Source organism: Cnephaeus nilssonii (genome assembly GCF_951640355.1).
Source record: "Cnephaeus nilssonii genome assembly, chromosome: 6".
Classification (NCBI taxonomy): Eukaryota; Metazoa; Chordata; class Mammalia; order Chiroptera; family Vespertilionidae; genus Cnephaeus; species Cnephaeus nilssonii.
Genome location: NC_137077.1, coordinates 41117474 through 41144263, shown reverse-complemented (window position 1 = coordinate 41144263; position 26790 = coordinate 41117474). Strand labels below are relative to the sequence as shown.

The 26790-nt window shown below is 36.9% G+C and overlaps 1 protein-coding gene across 2 annotated transcripts in view; it reads right to left on the bottom strand.

Annotated features, from left to right (window-relative positions):
- The window catches only part of PDZRN4 (PDZ domain containing ring finger 4), a gene marked incomplete at both ends in the record, with an annotated part of 347625 nt that overhangs the window by 135713 nt on the left and 185122 nt on the right, over nt 1-26790 (bottom strand). Inside the window, one exon of one of the 2 annotated variants that reach the window (XM_079775778.1) lies at nt 4412-4480. The exons of the other annotated variant lie outside the window; for it this stretch is intronic. Within the exon in view, the coding sequence (XP_079631904.1) occupies nt 4412-4480 (69 nt within the window). Of the gene's footprint in view, nt 1-4411; nt 4481-26790 lie in introns of those variants that run through there. 2 annotated transcript variants of the gene reach the window in all.

Here is a 26790-nt window from a genome sequence, read left to right as displayed (position 1 = left end):
TCTTTCTCTTTGGTAGATATAGAGGGTGTTCTACAGAGGCTGAAGAAGAAGAACTAAGTTATAAGGTTGCAGGTTGGTAAACCAACATGAAGTTCCCCAATCCAAAGTCTTCTCTCTTTCTCTTTGGTAGATATAGAGGGTATTCTACAGAGGCTGAAGAAGAAGAACTAAGTTATAAGGTTGCAGGTTGGTAAACCAAATTAAAGAGAAAAGTAAAAAGACTGGTCTGGAGGGATTATAAACTGCATTAGGGGAAGATTGGTGAATGAGAAAGCTGGAAAGGAACCTAGCTCAGGAGGTCCTTGAATATACTGTAATAAGCTGTACTTGATTTTATAGGAATTCAGAGCCATTGGGTTCTTTCAAGAATATTATTCCAGCAACAGCAATTGGGGTGGATTGGCTAATTCTAAGTGGGAGAGCTATTATCTATGATATCAAAGAGTTAACTTAAAAAAATGTGCTTGTAGGTAAGGCAGGAGTTGATGCTGGGCAATGTGCAGAAACACAATAGCCAGAAGGTCACTGTGTGGATAAAGAAGACAGAAGTATCCCCTTTAATTCAGTGTTTATGTGTTTTATTGACAGAGAGACCTTCACTTCTGCTAAGCAATATGGGGAAAGGATAACTTCTGGAGAAAGAAGTTAAGACATTATGAGTTGGGTTTACGTAGTATATGACAAAATAAATTTCTGAGGGATATGGGGGGGTAGTAACTAGAGAAGGATGATGAGATTCAAGGAATTTGTTGTAGAATAAAGGAGACTTTAACATATTTTAAAATTATGGGATGCTATCCTTATTGGGTTTTTGTGAGGATTAAATAAGATGATGCTTAGGGGAAAAGTGCTTAGCACAGTGCCCAGAATGACGTAAGTGTTCAGTGCTAGCTGCTTGCTGTCAATGTTGTGATTGTTGTTAGTTTCAATGCAGGTTCTGTTTCATTTTATGTTACTGGTTCACAGGAGCAGGCTGTGGGGAGACCTTTGAACCAAACCAGTCAAATGAGTAAATCAACTATATGGTGCCATAGTCTCCACTTAGAAGAGGACAGTGGCCACATCAGTGACATTGCCAGGAGAGTGAGCGCTGTTCTACTCCTGATTTTCCTGAGGTTAATGGCTATTTATCTTTCCTTTCTCTGATTTGGCAAGCGAGGAAGAGAAGAAACTTGCACATCACAATATGAGATTTTAATGAAATCTTAACAGTTTTATGTTAACAGTATGAACTTTTAAATATTTGCCCACATTTTTGACATTATTCAACACCAATGACCACCCCATTGGTAATTTCCATTATATAATCAATCAAAAAGTTACATTTGATTTATCTATGAAAAACCCAATTAAAAAAATCAACAGATTTAGGCATTACCAAACACAATTTAGGCATTACCAAACAGAAATGAATCTGTTATTAGTTCAGAAATGGCTAGCAAGACACTGTGGCTCTCTTAGCCCAGTTGGCTATTTAATCAGATTAACACAAAACAGGCAATTCCGTCTGAGTCAACAGAAAGGCATTGTCCAAATTACCCATTTATTAATTCTGAAGAGATTAATAAGTAACCTACTTTGGATAAAATAAATCATTGCAGATTACACTTGTGCCTATGGCACACATAAAAGTTAACAGATGTATAAAGAGGCTTGAAAACTGCCTGGTGTGAAAATAGGTAGATCTACCCAAACCCAAGATTCTTGCATCTGTGTTTATCCTGGAGCCTGATTGGCTCAACTCCAGCTGAAAATAAGTTTCTTGAGGTGACATTCCCTCTCTTCTGCTAACTGAAATTCTTAGCTCCTCTATAAGAGCAAAAAAGAAAAAAAGAAAGCAACAAAATATAAACTTGACCTCATTTCACACCTCAGCACATCATTCTGATTGTTCCACCATACTCCCAAGGGAGCACATTTGCTTTTGTTTACTGCAGTTATAAAACCGAAATTGTGTTCTACTTGTCCCATATCATCAGATTGCTAAATCTAGGAAGAAAATGGGGAAACGTGTAATACCATGATTCTATTATAGAAAAATAAACATGTTACTCGTGGCTATGCATTTCGTATTCACTGCTAATCTTAAATGTATCACATGCCCTGATAAACTTTCATTCGCCTTAGCTTTTTAAGAAATAATAACAAAAGGAACAGAAGGGCAGGTGATCTGAGAGCTACAAGTCCATAAGCACATATGATTTGGACAATCAGGTGTTCATGTTTTTGTGCCCTAATTCATTTTGACGTACCAGCTAGGGACACTCAGGCTTCCAATCTCAAGTCACGTTTGTAAATAGTATCCTCTCTAATGGGGGCAGCTATGTGCCCTTGTGGACACCTGGTTAAGAACACGCTCACTTTCATGTGCGCTCGGAGCTGCTTCTCCTCCAAATAAAAATAGAACCTAGTTTGCAGCACCATACGGGGCTCAGTGTATTATATGAGCCTATCCCTGGTTCCCTTTGATATCTTATCTATTCCATTAACTCAGTAAAATAGGACGCAAAGCTGGGGACAAACTGTAGGAGGGCTCCCCTTGGAAAAGACATGCAAGACCTTTAAGCTGGGGTTTTAACTTATCTAATAAAAGCCAGTTCAATGGAAGCTAATACTTCATTTTCCAATCCCTTTATTAAAGATCATAAGTACTGCAACTCAGAAGTAGAGAAAAATAAATATGTGGAGGGGTACAGGTGGAGGCAATAAAGAGGATGGCTTATCTGTTTTTACAAGATTTAGGAAGCACTTAAAGCCAAAACTCACAGGCAAGCATTTTAAAAACCCACAACAAAGGCTCCTGCACCTTAACAAACACAGCGTGGTCCTTTCTGGATGCAGTAATCCTGCTTGATTTCTTAGTAGAATATAAACAGCTTAACCCAGGCAAATTCAGGGAGGATGCCACCTACCACTTCTCCCGTATTACACTTTTATATCAATTTAGTAATTCAAGGGAAAAAAACCCCACACACACAGGTTGATTAAACCACTCCCCTGCTCCTCTACTATCCAAAGCAAAACAATGCCAGAACTCAAACTCCAACAAACCAAACTAAAGGAAAGTGTTCCACCTAGAGACTGTTTTCATGAGTCAAAGTGGAGGAGAGCTTATCTATGAAGTGAGTATTATTTTAGCCTAGCCTTGCAAGTTTGTAGTAAAAAAACTAAGCCGAAAGGTACTGCTTCTGGTGTAATTAACAATGTTAATCTTCTCTTCCCTCTCTATGGTGATAAAGGAGTCATTTTTATATTTAATTAATGCAGAGGATCATTTTGGAAACTGGCTAATGAGCCTCTGATCACATTACCATGAAAATGTGCATTAACATTGCAACTGAGGAGGCTGTTTCATGTGCAGCAAATCCACTTTGTAATTAGCCCACTGTGAAATGAATCACGTTAGGGGGAAATCTGAGGGAACCAGTAGGCTGTGGGCACTTGGCGGCTGTTGTGCCCACAGTCCACCAGCATCCCGAACATTGTCTTTCATCAACAATATGGTCTAAACACAAGAGTAGAGTATGTCACATCTGGACAAACTGAAAGAATGGAGAAATAAACTTTCTTTTGACAAACAAGAAATCTGGACATGAGCATACACCTCCAGAGAAAACAACCTGCCTACGTAAATGGTGAATTAATGCAATTGTATAAAAACTACAAAGGCGATGGATATAGTTTTCTTATTTTTATTCTGAAAAGCCGTCAGATATACACTAAAGAGACATCTGAATTTATACACTTTTGCTTAAGACACATACAGATATTCAACAAGCTCTGGAAATTAATTTCTTAGTGCTAAACAGGCAAAAATTACAAAAAAAGATCCAAGAACAAGTGATAAGAAAATTTCTTTATCTTCTTTTTAAGCCAAGAAATATCAGCTGTTTCCCTGCTCATTATAATACAAATATACCAGGTCCTCCTCTTAAACCAAAGCAAAAATTCCTAATTAATCAAATAATTCCTCTGGCTAACAAGATTTGGCAAGAAACTTTTCCTGTCTATTCAAAATAACTGAGCTCACAGACGTATTAAATACCAATATTTATGCAGACAATAATCCATTTGATTTTTAAATGTCAACAACTATTCCAAAATGAAAGAGGGGTCTCAAAATATGACAAACACGGATCTCAGTGTTACTTCTTTTACTTGACTGACATCTTGGCAGTAGATACCAAAAAATGTTAAAAAGAATCCCACAGGAAGTCATCTGGAGGGGGAGTGGCGAGGAAGCTGAAAACTGCCACCCAAAACCCAAATAAAAAGCCCACAAGCAGCAAGTCTGCCCTCAATTCTGAAATCTCCTGAAAGAAAACATAGAGCTAGCCACAATTCACTGACCATCTTTCAGACAAACACAAAGCCTGGCTGTTTAGTTGCTGGTCTCAGACCCTGCACTCACCTGGGAAACTTCATACAGCAGTTTGTAGTGTTCCTCTCTTTTCTGAAAAGTGCACAAATTGCAGCCCATTCTAAGAAGCAGAGAGAGAGAGCCAATCTTCTAATTTCCCCAGAACTGAAAGGCAAGTGAACTGAAAGGGAATCACCCTCCAGACTTGACTACTGTTTTTCATCAGTCACTTCAGTCCAGAAACAGACAAACCGCTGTTAGCTGGAAGCACAAGCCGGGCTGGTGCGTAGCAGCATGCTCTTCTCCGCTTTCCCTAAGTATCTTGCGCTCACGGATACACACACGGAGTTTCCAGTCAGTTCATGGCAACACTCCCCCTGTCTCTGCATCAGTGCACATGACTACACAGATTCCAGCTCATGAATATTAATAGTGCCTCATTGATTATTTATGACAGAACATGTTAGCAGGGAGGGGTGTCATAGCTGCTGCTGATGACAGATGAATATTCACTAATTAAGAAGCAAATGTAGTGTGGTTAAACAAAATTCACTTGTGTCAATACCATCTCTGTTTATTAAGGATAGAGGGGTTAGCATAGGGCATTTCAGAAAAAGAACATACACTTCATTTCTCCATCGATATAAGCTTTTAATATGGGGATAAGAAATTTAAAGAAAGAAACATATTTAGTTCACATCTCTGTATTTTGCAACAATTAGAGGAAATTTTTCAGCATTATTAAGTCTAAGGAAAGATGAATAAGAGCAATTATTTAAATTTATAAAATAAACACAGAGGCAAGGGAAAATTTGGGGAGTGATATGGGAAATGAACAGGAGATAGGAGGTGTCATTCAGTTTTAATTCTAATCCTAAAAAATAACTGAATAGTTTATATGTAATGACCATTATTTCTTAGAGAGAAAATAAGGCATATTTTCTTAGTCTAAATAAAGAACATTTAAGCAGGTGTGAGATAATATTTGTAGCGATAATATATATTTTAATTAGATAATAAGAGCACATCTACTGAATATGAATTTGAAGCACTGTAATGCATGTAGATCTATATTGAAAAATTAGATAAATATAATGCCTTTTCTGAAAAAAGTTTAATTGCATATAGTATTTATGCTAATCTTATTAAAGTCATATATAACATTTCAGAAAGCTGACATTGGCAATATTTAAATTCTAACATAATGCACAATGACTCCATTTATGATTCTATATTTAGTGTTCATAATGCACAAAGGTGAACGCAGACTTAAAAACTAAGCTTACATATTTAGATAACAGAAGTAATGCATTTAATTTCACATTCACAAATATATACATTGTATTGCAAACTGGCAATTTTTGTCCCTTAAAGATATACTACAAACAGCTAACGTAGATAATGAAAGAAAATTCCTTTTGTTCTTCTACTGACTTATCCACGACCTCTGCTAATTAAGAAGTATATCCTTGTTACCGCATATCCTTAAACTGGACAGGATAGCAGGTGGGTTCCAAAGCAAAAATAATTACTTGGAAACTGATGACTCTGGTTAGGAATTACATTGGATATTGTAGATTTTTAATTGCTCAACACTTATGGATAGCTAGTATTGGGGGTCCAATTTCCTAAAAGTGCTTTGTCAAATGCCTAGAATTGATAGCAGGAAGTGATTCTAATGAGTACTAATTGTTAACAAATTGGCTTTGCAACTAGCAACACCTCAACACCAGCAAGGAGCAAGGAGATGAGCAATCATCTGCTGCTTATCAGACTTTTCCCTTGGGATGTAATAATCCGATTTCCTGGGCCTAATTTCACCTAACGGCCTGGATGGAAGCCAAGCTGAGCGACCTACATGGAAGTGGCATCATAATTGGGAGCAATGCATGTGACCAAAGTTCACCAGCACTTCCTGCAAGTTAGAAACCACTTGTAGTCATATTAATTATTTTGACTCCTTTATAGAAAGAATGCTTTCAAGAAGGTATTTAAGGGGATCTTTATGAAAATTAATGGTGGTCACAAGCAGAAGCAATCCCTGTAGGAGCAGCTGTAAAATATATATGTTTGGTGTTTTAAAAACTTTAATTTTCTCTGTGTCTCTACACTACTTCCCATGAAGTGTTCTTATGCCAGAGTTCACATCCTATATGTAAGTATTGCCTATTCATTTGAAGGACTCTGTATTGCTGGGCTGTGAAGGATTTTCAGGTGTTATATTCTGTACATTAAAAAGTCAGATCAAGGAATTAGAATGCAGTAAGGCAAGGATGGTTCACTCATGTATCAGTGAAAGTGTTTCCTCCACTGATAAAACCTTTTTATGGGACACGGTTTGAAAGTTAAGTAGGAAACAATTATTTAAGTTATCATTGCTTATTGAAGCTTTCTTCTCATATTTCATAGTTAGCTTTCATTGAAAAATTAAACAATCACAGCTTTAAAACATATTTTGTTAGTCATCAGAAAGTAAAGAATGAACATTATAGTGAAGTTAGCAATTTCAAATTAAAGTTATTCTATCAGGAATTTCTCTGGCTCTTTTCTTTTTTATATACTATATATGTATATATGTATATATATATATATATATGTATATATATGTACACACACACACACACACATACACACACACATATATAATTGATTTCAGAGAGGAAGGGAGAGGGAGAGAAATATAGAAACATCAATGATGAGAGAGAATCATTGATTGGTAGCCTACCCTCTACTGGGGATCAAGCCCACAACCCCAGGCATGTGCCCTTGACTGGATTTGAACTAGGGACCCTTCAGTCTGCAAGTTGATGCTCTATCCACTGAGCCAAACCAGCTAGGGCTCTCTGACTCTTTTCTTTATTCACTTATTCAACCTCCTATTTCTTTTCAGGAAGCAAAGGTGGCTTCTCTAATAATTTACCAAATGCTGCCCTTGGCCCATGTATCCTGGAAAGATTCAATCTTCTGCTACTAATGGGCTCATCTCATAGAATTGAAGGGTTACCCATAATTCCAAAGTTCTCTAAATTTCATTAGTATGTGAAGGTTAGGTTTTTTTAAATGACTGAACTGCAAAATCTGGTATCTAACTAATAAAAGAGTAATATGCTAATTGGACATACCTTTGCGACACGCACCAGCCAATCAGGAGTGAGTATGCAAATTAAGCCAACAAAGATGGCGGGTTAATTTGCATATGCAGGTGCTGAGTGGACGGGGGTGGGACACAGGCATTCCACCCCACCCCAGCCACTCTGGGCCTCAGGGCAGCATGGGAAGACAGAAAGGCAGCTCCGGGCAGGAGCGGAAAGGCTGCTCTGGCCAGAGAGAAAGCAGTGCCAGAAACCTGGGGAAGGAAGGCCCATTCTTGCACGAATCTTTGTGCATCGGGCCTCTAGTTAGAATGTAAGCTTAAAGTAGATAGGAAAATAATATTTAACTGGACAATTTTTAAAAAATACAAATGATTAGATATTCCCTATCTTGAGTAGTAATAATAATTGTGATAATATGGATTAAAAAATAATCAGAGAATAGATGACTAACTTTCCAAATACCCTTGGAAAAAAATGCACCAAAGTGTGAAAACATACATTGGGTATGTACTTCAAGATACAGTTATTTATTTTAATTGCCTTTGTGTTATTTACAACCCCCCAAAATGCATGGCATTTAAAATAGGTGATGCTTGTCAAGATCTAGACTGACATATAAGAGGTCTAAGTAAGAGACAAATTAAAAAAGAAATTCAGCATTTATCTTGCTTTTCCTCTATAAATTGTGCCAGTGTGTAACTAAAGAGTAGATGAGAGAGCATTTCTCTTTATTGAATAACTAAAGGCCCAGTGCATGAATTCATGCACAGGTGGGGTCTCTCAGTCTGGCCGGCGATTGGGGCCCATTGGGGCCCATTGGGCTGGCCAGCCAGCCGGGATGGAGGGACCACAGGAGGTTGGCTGTGGGAGTGCACTGACCACCAGGGGTCAGCTCCTGCATGGAGCATCTGCCCCCTGGTGGTCAGCGCATGGTCATTTCGTTCGACAGGTCATTATGATCACTTAGGCTTTTATACATATAGATTCCAGCCAGGAATAATAGAACATGCCCAGTCAGCAATCCTAAATTAATTAATGGATCTAGGTACTGAGAATTAATGGTTGCTAATATCTCTCTCTTTCTCTCTCTCTCTCTCTCTCTCTCTCTCTCTCTCTCCCACACACACACACATTGATAACTGGACATTATGTACCACTTGATAGGAGAAAATAACACCACTTTTTAAAGAACCTTTCTCAAAAGTGAGCAAATTCCATAAAATATAGAGGATAGTGGAGCATATTAAACTATACCATGAAGATGCAATTAGCAAATTCAGACTGTGGGCAACTAAACAAATAGATCCCTATTCCAGTTTCTGAGAGAAAGAGAGGGGGAGGAAGAAACTGGTGAGAATGGAGAGGAAGATAGAGGAAAGGAGAGAGGGAGGAAAAAAGAGGGAGAGAAGAGAGAGACTAGAGATACATATGATGGGGACGAAATTTGTAGATTAAAAGAGAGAGTTTATCAACATTTAAAAACAGGAGTTAAACTAGTATATATTTTAGGTATGCACATCATTTGGGTAATAATAAAAGTAAGAAAGTGATTACCAAAAAAGTCAAGAAAATGGTTACTCTTTATGGTAAGAGTGATGGCTGTGATTAGAAGGGGCACCAGAAAATTTAGGTTGTGGCTAGCAAAATTCTAACTCCTGATTTGGGTAGCATTTCACTACACAATTACATTAATTCATACAATCAACTTTTGTTTTATATGTTTTCTATATTTTTGCTACATTAAAAAAAAACAATTTACAAAGAGGCTGTGCCTATGTCCCATCCCTGGTGGTCAAGGCAGTACCTAGCTGCAGTCCCTACTCTCAGAGGGATGGTAAATCCAAACATGACTCACCAATCTCCCGAGTCTGTGACGCTGCCACAAATTGTGGGTCTTCTCTGTTGCCTTTGCAATGGCTCTGATGTTCTTTTTCCTCTGCCGGCAGTTCAGTAGGTAACTGAACGCCACTCTGCCATGTCCTTGTCTCAGTCATATGACTTTCCAACTAGGTCTATCACCTATCTTGACACTTAGCTTGAACATTTCCTTCCTACTCTCCATCCTGCATTCCTGCTAGAGGCTCCTGGGGCATGCTGAGTAGACACTCAACTGCCTTACATTTTCTAAAGTTTATTATCTTATATTCAATCAGAAGACAAAGAATTGAGGCTCAGAGAGACAGTGACTTGTTCAAGGTCAAACTGAGTAAAGAGATCTGAACTCAGTTCTCCAATTACAAAGTCCATGGTTGAATTCTAGAGCTAATTTGCTGAGCTAACTTTCTTGCAGAGGAAGCTAGAGCTACATCAATAAGCTTTCACCTGATCCTGATGACTAAGGAAATGGAAAGTGCTGAAATGAGAGAGAGAGAGAGAGAGAGAGAGAGAGAGAGAGAGAGAGAGAGAGAGAGAGAGAATAATTTTTAAAAGATAGATCAAGCTTAAAATAAGGCAAGTAAAATGTAAACTTCATTTATCATAGTATTGAAATGGTTTTATATGTCACAGTTAAAGACCTTCACTCAGTTAATATTCTCAATAACCAGTCAATAGTCACTGTACCAGACTGCACAATAGGAATGACCAACTTATCCCGGGATTTTCCTAGCTTAGCACTCAAAGCTCCATATCCTGGGAAGGCCCCCCGTCCTGAGCAAATTGGTCACTGGAATTCACACTTCCTTCTCCAGGATCCAGAAAAAACTGAACTGCTATACATAGGTCCCCATCTTCCTAGCTCTGCCCCAGATTTTATCTCATCTATCTTATTTTTCAGAATAAGTGTCAATCTATTGTCACTTGGTGGTCCAGTTTAAATGCTCTGTCTTCCCTGGACTCAAGACAATTCAACTTTTGAATTCTCAGTGCATTTTTATCCATACCCATCTCAAACACATCACCTCTACTTTGTATCATTTGTATACACATGCTTTACTCCCCCCCTATTATACTCTAAGACATGTGAGGGCAGTGGTAGCCTAAGTCCCAGGTTAAACTGGGATGAGTTGGTCAATTGACCTTTGACTTTCTAAAACTGTTAGCAACTGGCCATGTACTTTCACAGGTATCATGTTTTGGTCATGTCTCATGTTTAGGTAGCATGGTCGGGTTTTCCCAGAATATTACCATCACCATTTTTAGTTCTACAAAAGTGGCCTAGTAAATGCTCAGTAAATACTTTTGTTCAACCAGTATTTACTGAACATTACTATAAGTAGAGCATGGTGATAATCCATAAACATTTTTGAAATAAGAGCTAACATTTATTTAGAATTTTAAAAATAGCAGTCATTACTTTAGTACTGAAAGTTATTAATTTCACAATAAGACACCGTTTTGACTCTAATCCACTGGTTGTTTTGCACAACACTATGGAATATCAACTAATAGCATGGATTTATAAAAACTCTTCTGATACTGCCCATGTGTCATCCATTTTCTTGGTTACAGTTCAACAGATACATGTGTAACCAAGTGTCCTTTTCACATTGTTTTCACTAGGTGACCATCTTCATTTTGCATCTATTTTTTGCTTTACTGATTTAGGAACTCTTAAGAATTGTCATGTTATTAGACTACACTTTAATGGGAAGAAAGGGAGTGAGATTGCAAAGAAGAGAACTAGGGTTCCCACCTGTGCGGATTTTTGCAACTGACACAGTAAAAGAGCACTGACCTTGCAGGCAGGTTGTAAAGATGGGATGAGATACATGAGAAAGGACTCATAAATTGTAAAGCCTTTTGCCCATATTGGTGTGATAGTTTAGCATGAGTTCTAGAGTCAGCCTCTCTTAGGTCAAGTCTCAGTTTCCCTAATTTCTATCTATCTGATATTGGGCAAGTTATTATTATTTTTTAATCTTCTCTGTTTCTTAGTTTCTCATCTCTAAAGCAAGGATAATAACAGAATCTACCAAACAGCGATTGGAAGGGATAAAATTGTTGTGATGATAACATGTGTCAAGTATACCAGTCATATAGTATGTACCTGATACATATTAGCCAATAATAATCATAATAATATGAGTAAAATAATAATCATCTGTAGTTTAGAGTTCCAGGTGATCTGTTTCTAATTTTGCTGTGATAATAAATCTCTACTACATTATTTGACATTTACTTAATTGAAACTTTATATTCATACTTCTGTCCACTTTGTTTGCTATTGTACACTTATGCTGATCATTAAAAAACTTCTAAAAGGCTGTTTGTTTTTCAGTCTTTCATATAAAAAATAGTGACATAGGAAATAATCATTTTTATAAATATCACACACACACACACATACTTCTTTTGTGTAAAGAATGTAATGTAATATATTCAAAGTAATAACTCTGAAGTTCTATTTATTTCTTTTAATGCATAATGTGGACATAAGTATGCAAGAAACCAATGACAGCATGAAGCAATATTTTTGCAATTATGAATAGGTAGTCCAATGATATTTCCTTGAGGAATTTTAATGACTATTAATCTAGCCCAGTATAATATTGGCCTTCTTGATTTAACCATATATAGACCAACTGGCCATGTACTTTAACAGGTATCATATTTTGGTCATGTCTCATGTTTAAGTAGCATGGTGGGTTTTCCCCGAATATTACCATCATCATTTTTAGTTCTACAAAAATGGCCTAGTAAATGCTCAGTAAATACTTTGTTCAACCAGTATTTACTGAACATTATTATGAGTAGAGCATGGTGATAATCCATAAACATTTTTGAAAATAAGAGCTAACATTTATTTAGAATTTTAAAAATAGCAGTCATTGCTCTAGTACTGAAAAGTTATTGATTTCATTTAATCCACATATCAACCCTTTGAGGTAGGTACTATTACTATCTCCTCTTGATACGGGCAGTAACATTAGTAGAAAATGGGGGAGCTAGGACTCAAACCCAAGTAGTCTGGATCCATTGCTTACGCAGGATTTTATACTGCCTGTCACTCAGAGGTAGTCAACATTATGACAAATTTCTACATGGCTAGAAGAAGCATTTTGGAGATGGTTGTAGCACACAGCAATGTGAAAATTTCCCCAAGGACCAGAATGTAGTAGAAAATTAACTCCCAGGTTCCAAGTTGTGTCCTCAAGCTTGGCTGCATAAAATAGATTGAATAAATCTAAGCAATTTCATAACCTTACTGCACTCCACTGGTGATGGGGTATTGCTGCATTGAATATGCATCAACTGTAGAATATGTTTTCTTCTTAATATTTATTATAGTAGGGAATATATATATATATATATATATATATATATATATATATATATGTATTAATAGTAGGGCGGTCATATCTCTATATTAAGGAATATTCATCAACAGCAACTTAAGTAAATTTGGAGGTTCTGAGAAAAATGAAGGTATTGATTTGCTAGTGACTCCAAATTTGAATCTCCAGACTTACTTTCTCTTTTAAGCTTTGTAGCCACCTATTCACTGACTAGTCCATTAACATATGGGCTGTTAGCATAGTCCACAGTACATTAAACTCAGCATACCAAACCTTAAGGCATAATTCTCTTTGCCTGAAACTGCTGCTCTACTTGTGCTCTGCATCAAAGAATGGCCTGACTATCTCAGAGCTCATGCCTGAGTTCTGAGCATCTACTTTGGCTCTTTCTTCTCCCTATACATAATGGCCGAGCACTGTCAATTTGAACTGCTCAATCCCTTCTTTTTTTCTTCCCAGACCACTCTCCTAGGTTCAGCTGGGTCTTTCCTTCACTCATGAGCATTTGGAGTTTACAATAGTATAAGGAGCCAACTGTTGGGTTATTGCTTCTCTCTGCCTACAAACACACATTGATAAGCCCTTCTTAACCTCACTTCCCTGGGAACATAGGTCACATCTCTACTAACACCACTCTTTTTGTCTTTGGTTTATTTTTCTCTGTCATGACCTTAATAGATTCTAGACTCTACTTTTCTATCTGGCACTGTATGAGCTCTCCTCTTTCAGCCTTGGACTCTGTATACCTATTCAGTCATTATAATGATATTTAAGACATACAAAGGTCCCAGATCTCATATAGTGAGAGAAAGGAATAAATAAGTAAACAGATAATCATTACATAAAATATCTCAGCAATAATAGAGGTTCTGCAGGGAATTAACTCAGGGTGATGTGATGGGCATTAAGAGGGTCATCCTTCTTGGATATTTTAGAACTTCTACTATCTCTTTTATTCCCTGGATGCTAATATACATGCATATACAGAATCAAGTACATATAAATGAAGAAAAATAAGGCAGGGAAGGGAATAGCAAGCAAAGAGATGAGCTATTTTAATAAGGTGTTCAAGTCTTCTCCACCTTGGGACCCTGATAAATTACTTTCCTACTGTGGTCTCAGCATCTTCAGACCTACCCTATCCCATTGCTACTTTTGTTTTTATCATGAGGATGGCCCTAATATGGCTGTTTAAAACATTAGCATTACTAATCAATATGTCAATACAAATCAATTTCTGTGAATCTGATGATACAGAATGCCTTATTACATACAAATGCTAGTCTGGGACACCATTATCATCAGAATGAGCACCTGAATTCTCTTTGGAGTTTGAAGACATCTAAAAATCTCTTTGAACCTCACTTTAAAAACTTTCTGTATGAATTTAAACAAGTTAGACACCCTTTAGATGCTTCAATATCTTCACTGTGAAATAAAGATATTCATAGTACCTACCAAAAAGGGATCTTGTGAACATTTGCTTTACCTGGAGCCTGTTCCATGTAGGTGCTCAATAAATATTAGCTAATATTATTACAGCTTATAATGTCATCTTGTTGAAGGGTCTAAATTCTATTATTGTGAAGGTATCCAAAAAAGCAGGCAGCTATATTATTTTCATGTCTGCATTTTTGTAAATGGCTGGATATATACTTTGAAACATCAATTTTCCTCTGGGATGGGTTGGATTCCTCTAAGATAAATGATGGTTGACCTCATAGTGACTAGTAGCCAGGAAGGAGCTATGGCATGGAGGTAGGAATTGGGCCAAGACATGGATCCTCTGAATTCCAAAATGTTTGCTCAGTATCCCCTATTTACCATGCTCTGTGTGGGCCTCTAGAGCATGGCACTTAACTAGGTGTATGTATCTGACTCATTTGTGAAGCTTTTTCAAATTACACATACACAAGCTCTAATCCTAGGGCTCCCGAGTCAGCAGATCTGGATGGGTATGCATTTTCAAACAGTCCACAGAAAATTCAAATGTGTGCATCCCTTTCCCTCCTCCAAACCTAGGTGTAAGGTGCTAAACCAGACACACTCTTGAATGCCTCCTATCACTATAATTTCCAGTATGGTTACTTATATGATTATGAATATCATTGGGCCTTTGTTACTAATTTACAGAAGGAACTACCATTTACAAAGCACCTACTACATCAAAAGTGCTTTAAGTCTCACAAAAGTTTTATGAGCTATATGTGGTTATTATTCACATAAAAAACTGAGGCTCAGGATACTATGTGATTTGATCAAAGTCACACAGCTGGTAAGTGGCAAAGCAGAGATTTAAATCTAGATGGGATGAACTCTACGACTCTGCCTTGTCCATGAACTCTGCCTTGTTCATGTAGCACAGTGTCTTTAATCCTGTATCCCATGAATAAAGAGTTTGTAGTAAGGTTGTGCTTAGATCTAAGTCATTGTCACCATTTGCACTTTACCAAACCTGTCCTACCTATGGGCTGTACTAATGAACAATTTCTTATGAGACCTATAGCAAGGCTGAGTTTTAGCATCTGAGATCAGGGATGTGGTTAAGCATAAAGAGCCCACCATCTCCTAGTGGGACAGTAAGTGGCCCAAATTCTAGGTATTGGTGCCAGGCAAAGGAAATTAAGTGACTGCTTATTGAATTCTAGGTTAATGAGAGGATTTCCCATAATGTACCATAATTGATCAAGAAATGTATAAATACATCTACTATTATAAAATATATGATTCTCCTTTGATTTTTAGTGTTTCTAGACATTAAATTCAACCTCCATGATGCTTAGTTGCTTGCATTTGAAATATGTTTCAAAAGGAATAGCATGTAGTGATAAGGCACTGATAGTAATTAAGGTCATAAAGTGTATGGTATTAAAGGATTGGTAATGGAGAGTACACTTTGGAAATTGTGGTTTCCGGTTGGAATTCTTAAAATTGTTGGTGTTTTGAATCGAGCTATGTGTAAGCCTATTTCTTAGTTAGGCATAAGTACACCCAGCAGTCTAGTGATTGAATCCAGTAGGGAAAGACCAAATGTGTCCACCACATACCTGCAAACAAAAGACACCCCAATGTAGTGGAGTCACACGGGGAAAGAGCCTAGATCCCTGACTCACTACTTGGGGAAAGTCATTCAAGTGAGCTTCCAGACCTGCATCCAACTCTTTATGAAGGATAAATGCACCTAAATGCACCTATAAGGATTTGAAAACTGTCACCCGAGCATGACTAATACTCAAAGACAAGACTTCTGAAATTATTTACTTAAATAAGTTAGCACAAAAAAGCTCAACTCATCATGACTCAATGACAGGTCATGATGGCTTCTAGGGACCTCTTTAACAATTTTGTGTAAAGAAATATATAGCAACATGACCTGACATAATTGACTGAGTATTCATCACGAGCAGTGTAATAAGTTTGCATCTTAATTGGGTTAAGACAAAACTCTGTAGCAAACAAACATAGCATAAGTAGGTTAAGATAATTCCAAATCAAGTGATAAATTATTTTTTTAAATGAAGGAGAGTGGGTCTGAAGGGATGAATGGTTTTTAATGTGGTTTAGAGAATAGGAATTTCCAGAGCACAAGGAACTTCTCATCACTGAAAGAGTAGTGCAACAACATGGGCTGCAAAATAAAAAAGTCATGGGTTTAAATTCTAGCTCTACAGTTTGAACTCAGTTTCCCATATGTGCAACAAAGTTAGCAGTTTCTGCCTCATGGAATCATTAATAGGCTCACATGAAATACTGTTCCTCAGAGAAGACTATCGTTTCCTATCCCAGCTCCCGGGAGTTTTACCACTTTGGGAATGATTTGGATAGGTTACAATTACTAACTTGTTCAAAATTTTAACAGCTTAGTTAATATTAACCTTTTAAGTACTGGGGCAGGGGGTGGGAATCCAATGGCATGGAAAAATGAAAACTGATTTGGGGACAGACTCAGGACTATGGAACTAATATTAGAAGCTGGGCAAAACTTCCACGGTAGTATACAATTTTACATGCAAAAGGTCAGAGCATCAGATTACATAGATTCAGAAAAAAATTGGGGAAAAATTGTCCTAGTAGAATGAATCTCAAAAATTTATCTAACTTAAATTAATGCTGAGGAGTGCAAAATAACATGAACAACAAATGCTAGAGGTGAGCACATGTTGCCAAATTTTGACAAACAAAAAGGAGCTGCTGAATAAAGACAATCAGAAGGTAAGGATTTAGGAACACCAGGACAAGCTTACATAAAAGGAAAGAAGCTACTGGAGGACAGGAGCTGGGCTAATCATTTTGTAAATGTCTCAGATAAATGTCACACTGACAAAAGAAATTTTCATTTCATGCGCGTACACACACATGGGGAGAATGAGATGTGTATTTTGTGTGTAGTTACATATTTATGTATATGTGTATATTTAAAATTTTTGGACACTGGTAATGATTTCTGATTGATTTTGTTGCTGAAAATTTATTATAATAACAATAACCAACAAAAGTCCTTGAAGTGCCAGAAAATCTGCTAGGTACCTGTGACACACAGTTCATTTGACTGAGAATACACTGAGTGGCTAGATTATTATGATCTCTGAACACATAATAATCTGGCCACTCAGTGTATATTTATATCTATCTATCTATCTATCTATCTATCTATCTATCTATCTATCTATCTATCATCTATCTCCATCTATCATCTATCTATCTATCTATCTATCTATCTATCTATCTATCTATCTATCTATCTATCTATGTATATATATTAGAGGCTCGGTGCATGAATTCGTGCATGGGTGGGGTCCGGCCAGCCTGGCCAGGGGGAGGGGACATGGGCGGTTGGCCGGCCTGCCTGCTGGTTGAACTCCTGGTGGAGGGGACAATTTTCATATTAGCCTTTCATTATATAGGATATACACTGAGTGGCCAGATTATTATGCATTCAGAGATCATAATAATCTGGCCACTCAGTGTATATTTTACAATTTCTATCCTGTAATGGCAGATACACAATACTCTATTTTAATATTAATTAGTATTATGAAAATAAGTTACGCTTGTATTGCCTCTCCTTTTTTTTGGCTTTAATGATAAACCTACTTAACTAGTCCCATAGGTGTAACATATAAAACAATGTGCAAGTCAGTGAGAATAAAACTACAAATAAAAGCAAAATTGATAACTCTGTCAGGCCTAAGAAATACCAAGGTAATGAGCCAAGAGATTCTAATTAAAAACAATCAGTTAAATTCACTTACTCACTCAACAAGTATTTATTGATACACATGGGTAATCTGCTAACCTTAAATAATTAAATAAATAAATCATTAAACAGAATTCTCCAGAGAGATATTGTATACTAATCACTGTGTGATATTACCTGGTTAAGAAATCTATTTTTATATGTATGATACATGTATATGTATTTTATTATTGGTGATTTTTGACTATTTCTCAGAAAAATGTAAGGTGGGATAGACTTAGCAGGCAATGGTGGAGGAGTTGAAGAAAAATGGCTACTGGAAAAAATAGTGAAGAGAAGATGAATGGTTGAGAAAGCATGAAAATATTAAGGGCATGGCACGTAATTTAGTCTGCAGGGTGAAGTGTGGAACCCTCTCAGGAAAGATGAACTTGACTGTTATGGGAAGAGTCTTAATGATCTCTATTTGTTCTTTCTACAGTGGGTAATAAAGAGCTACAGAAGACTTCTGTGTAAGGGAGTGCCAAAATTCAGGTTGTTATTTTAATTTCTCAACTCTTTAACTGGAAGAAATAAACAGGAATCTAATAACAGTATTAATAATAAAAATAACTTTTTTACAATATTGTGTGAGTGGTCTTGAAAAGGGGAAATGGAAAGATCATGTATACAGACAGAATAAGTGGGGAAAAAAAATGCTACAGAGATAGGGACAACTATTTGCCAAGTCAATGGCAAGGGATTGGAAGAAATCAACAATGAGCCCATCTATAAGATTGGGTGTCTGGGTTACAGGCTATGTCATTAATAGAAATAAGCAAGTCCAGAGGAAGAGCTACTATGTAAACAGATTGGAGCTGGGTATGATGACACTGAGGCACTTCTCAGAAGAAAGACTGCTTTGATTAGAGAGGACAAAGATAATGACATGAATGTGAAGGTCACCAATACATAATTGAAACTGAGGTAATGAGTTGGGAATTCAAAGAAAACGATATTTTTAAAAAGGGATCAGGAACTGAACCTCTGTGTATCCCTAGATAAAGAAATCAGAAGAGGAAGGGCCAGAGAAGAAAAGCAAGAGTCAAGGGAGTAGAAATCCACAGAAATACAGTTTCAAAAATGAGGCGCTCCTTGGTAGGGTCAGGTGTGACTGAGAATTTCAGGCAGGGGTGCAGTGAGAGGAGTAGTAGATTTATTGATTGAGACACATCAGTCATTTTTGAGAGAGCTGCTTTGAGTAAGCCAGAGAGAGCTGCACAGAGTTGAACAAGAAATGGGGCAAGGGATGAAGTGTTAACAGTTGATGACTATTCTTTCAAGAAGCTTATAATGGAAAGAAGGGGAAGCTAAAATGAAATTGTAGACTACAGCAGGATCAAGAGAGGGTTTGTTTGTTTGCATACTTAAAAATAGCAATGAATCTAACATTCCACTGTGTATATGTACCAAGTATTTTTATCCACTCAATTATGGATGGACACTTAGGTTGCTTCCATATTTTAGCTATCGTAAATACTGCTGCAATGAACATACTAGTATATGTTTTCGAATTAGTGTTTTTGAATTTCTTCTGATAAATACCCAGAAGTGAAATTGCTGGGTCATATGGTAGTGCCATTTTAAATTTTTTTCTATATTGGCTACACTATTACGCATGGTTCTAGATGGATACTACTTACCAGAGTGATCATTTTGTAAGGTATATAAATGTCTAAGTACTATACTGTATACCTGAAACTAATATAATATTGTATGCCAACTCTAATTGAAAAATAAATTTAAAAAGGAAAAATAGTATGACTCTAAGAAAGAAGCGATTGGAGATGCTTAAGAGAGATCAAACAAATATAGAGGAGCTAAAAGTAAAGAGAGCGAGAGAAACAGAAAAGGCTATAGATACTGACTGGAGGAAATATTTTTTTCAGACAAGAGACAAAGTGAAGACATAAACAATTTAGAAGTGTGGGAAGGGAGATGAGTTATCCTTGCATTCAATGATGTGGGAACTAAGGGTACAGTTTCTTGAGGTAAATAATAATAATAAAAAAACCCCACAGTATTACTTAAAAAAAAAAAAGGTATTCAACAAATAGCAGTAATTTCAAGTATTTCAATGCTGAAGAAAGCTAAGTTTCCATAGGGACATGGAAATTGCTTCTTAGAAGTGACAACCTGCTTTGCTTTTGTCATGATAAAATTTACATCAAGCGTATGCAAAACAATTCCAAGGTTCCAAGTAATAGCCTAATAACATGATGGATGTAAGAGGAACACCAAACATTACCAAGAAGAATTCCTCATGCGTCGGATGCATCTAACAGCTGGCTAGTTTGATTTAAAATTACCATTTGAACAGATATAAACTCTTATTTCTTGACAGTCATTACCCGCCAGTCATAAAAGTGTCGTTAATTCTGCAGTAGTCAGCAAAATGCTTCGTAATGATCTAACACTAATGCACCCCACTCCTATAAAACCCCCACGGCAGCAAAGGTTTACTCTGTAATAGTAGTTGGGTTTTCAGAAGCTTAAAATCCCTGCCAATGCACCTGCTTTCCAGAAGATCATTAGGTAAAAATCCCAAGGCAGCACAATCAACCTGGCTTCGGTTACCTTGCCGTCTGCTGGAGAAGAAAATTAATGTTGTTCCATGAGTCTCTCTCTCAAGATTGGCTAGCGTGTAGTTACTGGGCCAGCTGTCAGAGGGGTGCTTAGGTCTGTGCTAAGCTGACCCGGCTCACGGTCTATTTGGATCCCAAGTCCCAACATAGACACTGACATACAGACTGCAGCCGGCACCAGCTGCTGCACTATTGTACAGGTACTTCACAGGATTCCAGCTCACGGAACCACTAGCTTGGCAGTGGGTACTTGGTTGTCCAACCACGGCTTTACGGAAACTCTCACAGAAGCCATCATACTTTTTTTTTAAAAAAAGCATAAAACCAAAACACCCAAATGAAACGACATTCAAGACCAGGGGAAGCCGAAACCGGTTTGGCTCAGTGGATAGAGCATCGGCCTGCGGACTGAAAGGTCCCAGGTTTGATTCTGGTCAAGGGCATGTACATTGGTTGCGGGCACATCTCCGATAGGGGGTGTGCAGGGGCCGCTGGTCGATGTTTCTCTCTCATCGATGTTTCTAGCTCTCTATCCCTCTCCCTTCCTCTTTGTAAAAAATCAATAAAATATATTAAAAAAAAAAAAAAAGACCAGGGGAAAAGGAAGGATCCTAATACAGGGTTACTGCTAATGTCTATTCCACAAAGCCTTTCTCTTTCAGTCTCATTTCCTATGGAAAATAATACAAATTAGCATAGGAAATCCTGCTTTATCTCAGAATGGATTTCCACGGCTTCAATCTGAAATCTGCTTTTCTTCTGGCACCAAGAAGCCAAGCAGGGCATCCCATCAAATTGCAAGGGGAGATTTGTCACATTTGACTGGCTCTCAGACTGTGGGTCATCAGCTGGATACTGATCTAAGACAGCAGTCACCTCACCACGGACACCTACACCCTACACTGGTCACCCAACTTATTCTTCTCCAGCCAGCGCCTTCTCTTTTGGCTGCCTTTGTATCCACTCAGAGAAACAGCAATAGATCAAGGCTTCCTTCGTATATCAGAGCTGTCCTCCAAGGAAGACTGCAGTGAAATTGCTTTGTTTTACATAACAGCCAACTCTGAAATTTCATGGCAAAAAAGTAGCCACAGGCAAAATGTAGTGAATCTCATACAATCTCCAGTTTAACCATTTCAAATAGGACAAAGTCATGACTATTTATAGAGATGCAGCTTGCTTTAGATTTAAATGAAGCATGATCACACAAATTTTTTTTTAACAAGTCAGGGATTTTTGTTTTTAAACCAGGAATGAAACTCCTTAAGGGCAGTTTTTAAAGTTGGTATCTATATGTAGTAACTACGATTACTTCCTTGTTTTGATGCAAGCTAGAGTGCTTTGTCAGTTTGAAAATGTATTTCACAGTATCTTTCTTCCAGTTACTCTTTCCAGATAATGTACCAGTAGAAATGATAGCAATGATTCATTCAGGATGACATTCTACTTTCAATTAATGTTCCATAGAATAAAAGCAATGTTTCCAAGTTTTTCAATTTAGATTTTAAAGCGTGTTGCTATTTTTAAAAAGTGAATACATGTGAACAGCATGTAGTTTTGTTGTTTGTCATTGTCAGTTATAAATTCAAATAAATGATAATCTGCTGCGGAAGAATGCTTATAGGAACAAGAAAAAAATATATACGTAACCCCATTTGAGTTGTATAAATTCTACTTTGTCTCTCGCTGTTCATTTTTTAAAAATAAAATTATACAAATCTGTAATTGCACAAGTTATATGATGCATACATAAGATAAAGACTATTATCTGCTGTAAGAATAATTAGAAAATTAGTGAATTGGTTTTTTGTGTGGTATATAACTATCAAGGAACTTAATATGTTTGATTATGTTGTCATTTTATACACATATATACATACAAATGCATATATACACACATTTCCTCAATTCTAAGGAATATAATATAAATTCAGAAAGTGTGGATAAATCTTGAGACCCACACAATGTGCCTTACAGCTTCAACCTTCAACTACCTCTACTCCCCTGACGCACACTGTATATTCTTGCCATTCTCCAGCATTCTCATATACCTTTATCCTGTGTAATTTGGGTGATGTTATTTCCTCTACTCTGAATACTATTAATCCATCTGAGAATTCAAACTTTACCCCTTCTGTGAGGATTTCCCTTCTTTCTGAAGCAGAACCCGGTGGCTCCTTTTCTGTGCCTCCGCACCATTTTGTAACTATTGCTATTATGAAATTTCTGACATTGTATCCTACTTGCCTGCTGGACTGTGACATCTTACAGGACAAGCACCACCTCTGCACCTTGAATACTGCCCGACACACAACACACATTCAATAGGTACTAATGGATGATTGAATAAGATGTGTGGAACTAAAATAGTGGCCAATAAGGAAAAAAACATATATAAATCTCTCAAGCTATTAGCCTTGTCAGTAGTTTTCCTAATTGCTTTCCCTGAAAGTAGGTGATGCTAATTAGTTTGTGTTGACATGAGCACATACCAAATTTCCTCTGGCTAAAGATGGCATTGCCTATAAAGCTACCATCAATTTGATATCAGCTTTTGGCAGAGGGAGGGAGAGAAAAACACACACACTACAACATTAAAGGCAGGTATGAATTGCAAGCCCCCCCTCCTTTTTTTTTTACTTTTCAAAAAATGTGAAAATATTTAAAAATGAGTTTCTTTAGAATTGAGGAAATATGGCAATTTATTTTTCAAATAAGAATATTTAAAAATCACCTTTGGTCAGGCTATACCATTCATCTCAATATTCCATTTCTGGAAGTGTTAAACAGAGGTTACATCTTTACTTGTTTTAATAAACAACAAAATATGACCTCATACATGACAAAATTTGACTTCATACAGGAAGTCAAGTTCCTGTTTCTTGAAGAACATATAATTTTTAAAAAATGTATTTTATTGATTTCTTTACAGAGAGGAAGGGAGAGGGATAGAGAGTTAGAAACATCGATCAGCTGCCTCCTGCACACCCCCTACTGGGGATGTGCCCACATCCAAGGTACATGCCCTTGACCAGAACGAACCTGGGACCCTTCAGTCCGTAAGCCGACGCTCTATCCACTGAGCCAAACCGGTTAGGGCAAGAACATAGAATTTCGATGCTGCTATAGAATTAATGTTTGTATCCCCCAAAATATATATATTGAAACCTAAACTCAATGTGCTGGAAGTGGTGATGAGGCCTTGGGAAGTGATTAGGTGATGAGGTCAAAACTCTCATGAACTGGACTTGTGTCCTAATGAAAGAGACCCCACAAAGCTCTCCGACCCCCTTTTGCCATGTGAGGACACAGTGAGAAAAATGGCTGTCTATCAGCCAGACAGCAGACTCTCAGCAGATAATGAATCTGTCAGCGCCTTGATCTTGGACTTCCCAGGCTCCAGAACAGTGAGAAATAATTTTCTGTTGTTTAAAAGCCACCCAGTCTATGGTATCCTATTATAGCAGTCGAAATGGACTAAGACAGATGCTCTTAGCACAAAGTTTTAACATCAAGGCACATGATGCTTTTAAGTAAGGGTGTTATGGTAGTGTTTTGGGAGAAATTTACACATATTTGGACTCAACAGGAGTGCTCTGCTGCAATGTGAAGAAAACAAGCCTAATCCGACACACACTTTCAGAACAACTTGCACAAAACTAAAACATCTACCCAGGGAGGAAAGAAAACAATTCATTCCTGGTCTTGTAGCCATCTCCCGTGGCTAAACTGGTCCACATTTCCAGCTGTATATAAAAATACATGTTGAGGAAAATAAAAGGCTAAGTGTTTTTAATCAGGAAGTAAGTCCCTCTTTTGTCATTCTTGGTCTTCAAGGAAGAAGAAAAAGATTATCTTATTTACAATGAAAAAATGATATCTCTAAAATAAAGACTTACCAGACTTTAAAATACAATAGATATATAAGTACATGGAGAAAATAGGGACAACTACAAAAATAAATTCAGTACATTTATTCACATTTTTATTCAAATCATCTTTTTCAATTTATACTATGTGCAAATTCTCAAATTTTAATGACTTAGATAAGGAAAAAATGTCTGTCAGTCTCAGAGGAAAATACTTGGTCGTCCATCAATTATGCAGTTGTAAAGACACGGAAGAAAGTGAAAATAAGGCTTTGCTTTTAGAACCTGTGTAAGCTCGGGTGACTTAGTCAATTTCAATATATTTAAAACAAAATAAATATGAAGTATACACATATTATATTTGCAAGCTTGAAAACAGACCAAACTTAGAATAATTCTATTTCCAGAGTCAAGATCTTGATTATTAACTAAATAAACAGAGAGTAAAATGCGACACATTCAGCACATTCCTCCTGTGATAAATTACCCTTTTGTAAAACTGAAAGACACACTGCAACTCGGTGTTAAGGTTGCTATGGTAAAGCATGCCTTCTGGACACAACTCCTCATTTTCAAATAATTATGTTTTATCTGCCAAAAGATAACCAATTTCTTCCCTTAAATACAGAAGAAAAACATTTCTATACCTTACTACAATATTTTCCCAAAGTCAAAATTTCACCAAAAACTGATGGGCGCCTTATAACAAAGGCTGCTAGTTTTTATAAATTTTATAATATAAGTATACATTTTTATAAAATTTCCTATACACGGGCTAAGGTGTTTATTCATTCAACTTCTGTTTATATCGGGGAAGTATATACTGCTAGGCTTTAGGAGGAAAAAGCAAAGTTCTAAATTAGTAACTGAATTTTACAAAGTTAGACATTATTTTTAATTTTTTAATATTTTATACATTAAAAAGAAAAAACAGGTCCTATTGACTTTTGCTTCTAAGTATCTCAGTTGCACTCACATGTCTATATTGTTTTACTGCATACAACCAAGGTGAAATTACCATCATCTTTAATCTGAACTGTACAAAACTGGTCCTACTACATACACCCTGCTTCTCTCCAACACTTCCCACATGTTTTCTGTTCATCCAGATTAGAGGTGTATTTTTAAATGCAAACTGGGTCATACCACATCCTTACTTTAAACCTTTAATGAATTCCTGGTGGCTTAAAGCTAAATGCCTAAATCCATATACTGTTTGCAGGCCCAGCATGATTAGATCTCTGCCTTTCCAGCCTCAGTTGTTGCTGCAATTCCTTCAGTCATTAGCCTGCATTCAGTTCTTCATATGTGCTCTGCCCTGCTACCTGTTACTTAGGACCTTTGGCTATGCTAGTCCTTCTGAATGAAGAACACTTTTCTTTGAACCATAAATTTCTACTCATCTTACCATATCACGTCTTCTGGAACACCTTTTCTAAGGCTCAAAATGAGATGATTTGTTTGTTATAGTAGCATTGTGTTATTTTCTCATCATCGTAGTTATCATTTTGGTTACTTTTGTGAAAATTTGATTAATGCTTATCTTCTTTACTCTTATTTCTAGATTTTAGAGTTATAAATATTAAGTACTGAAATTCTATAGTGGATAATGAGGATTTAGCTCTTTATTTCCCTTCTAACTTTTTGGTGTTAATTATTCTATCACATTTTTTGCTTAAATCAATATTCAGTTATTCTGTCATCATAACTATATACATATACAATTCACTGATGAGTCGTGTGGCATATTCTGATTACATTTCTTTCTTCTACAAAATCTTGTTTTCCCTGGGGATTATATTGATCTTTATTTTTGTTGGTTACTCAGTATGTATCTATGTCTCTATAGTGGAGTTTGCTGGTTGTCACTTCATATCACATCTCCCTTTTTCCAAGTAAAAGAACTCCCAGTTTTTAACTTGGTACCATTTTTCAAGTGTGGCCAAGTTTATGGCCAATGCAATGGAAACAAAATGTCATGTGGCAGGTCCCAGGAAATTTTCTTAAGTCACTGCTGGCTCATGCCCTTTGCTCCCTTTTTTCAACAACCTTTTCTCCTTCCTGCTATATTTCCAACAGAAATAAAGTGAACATAATGACTGAAGAAGAAACAGTCATTTGGGCCATGAAGTGACCTTGGGGATAGAGGTCAGATATGCCCATATGTGTGGTTCAAGGGCATCTCTTACTATTATGTTACACATAAAATTGTATTTATATATATCCAGGTATGGTGGGGAAAAATCTACAAGGTTTTCAATGAGGGAACTCTAAACCTTAAAATATTAAAGTTGATCTAATGCACTCTATTTTATATCTAAGGAAATTGCCCCAGAGAGATAAGCGGTCTTGTGTAAGATCATGTAGACATGTACAGCAGACATTGGACTAGCCTGAGATCTTAGGCT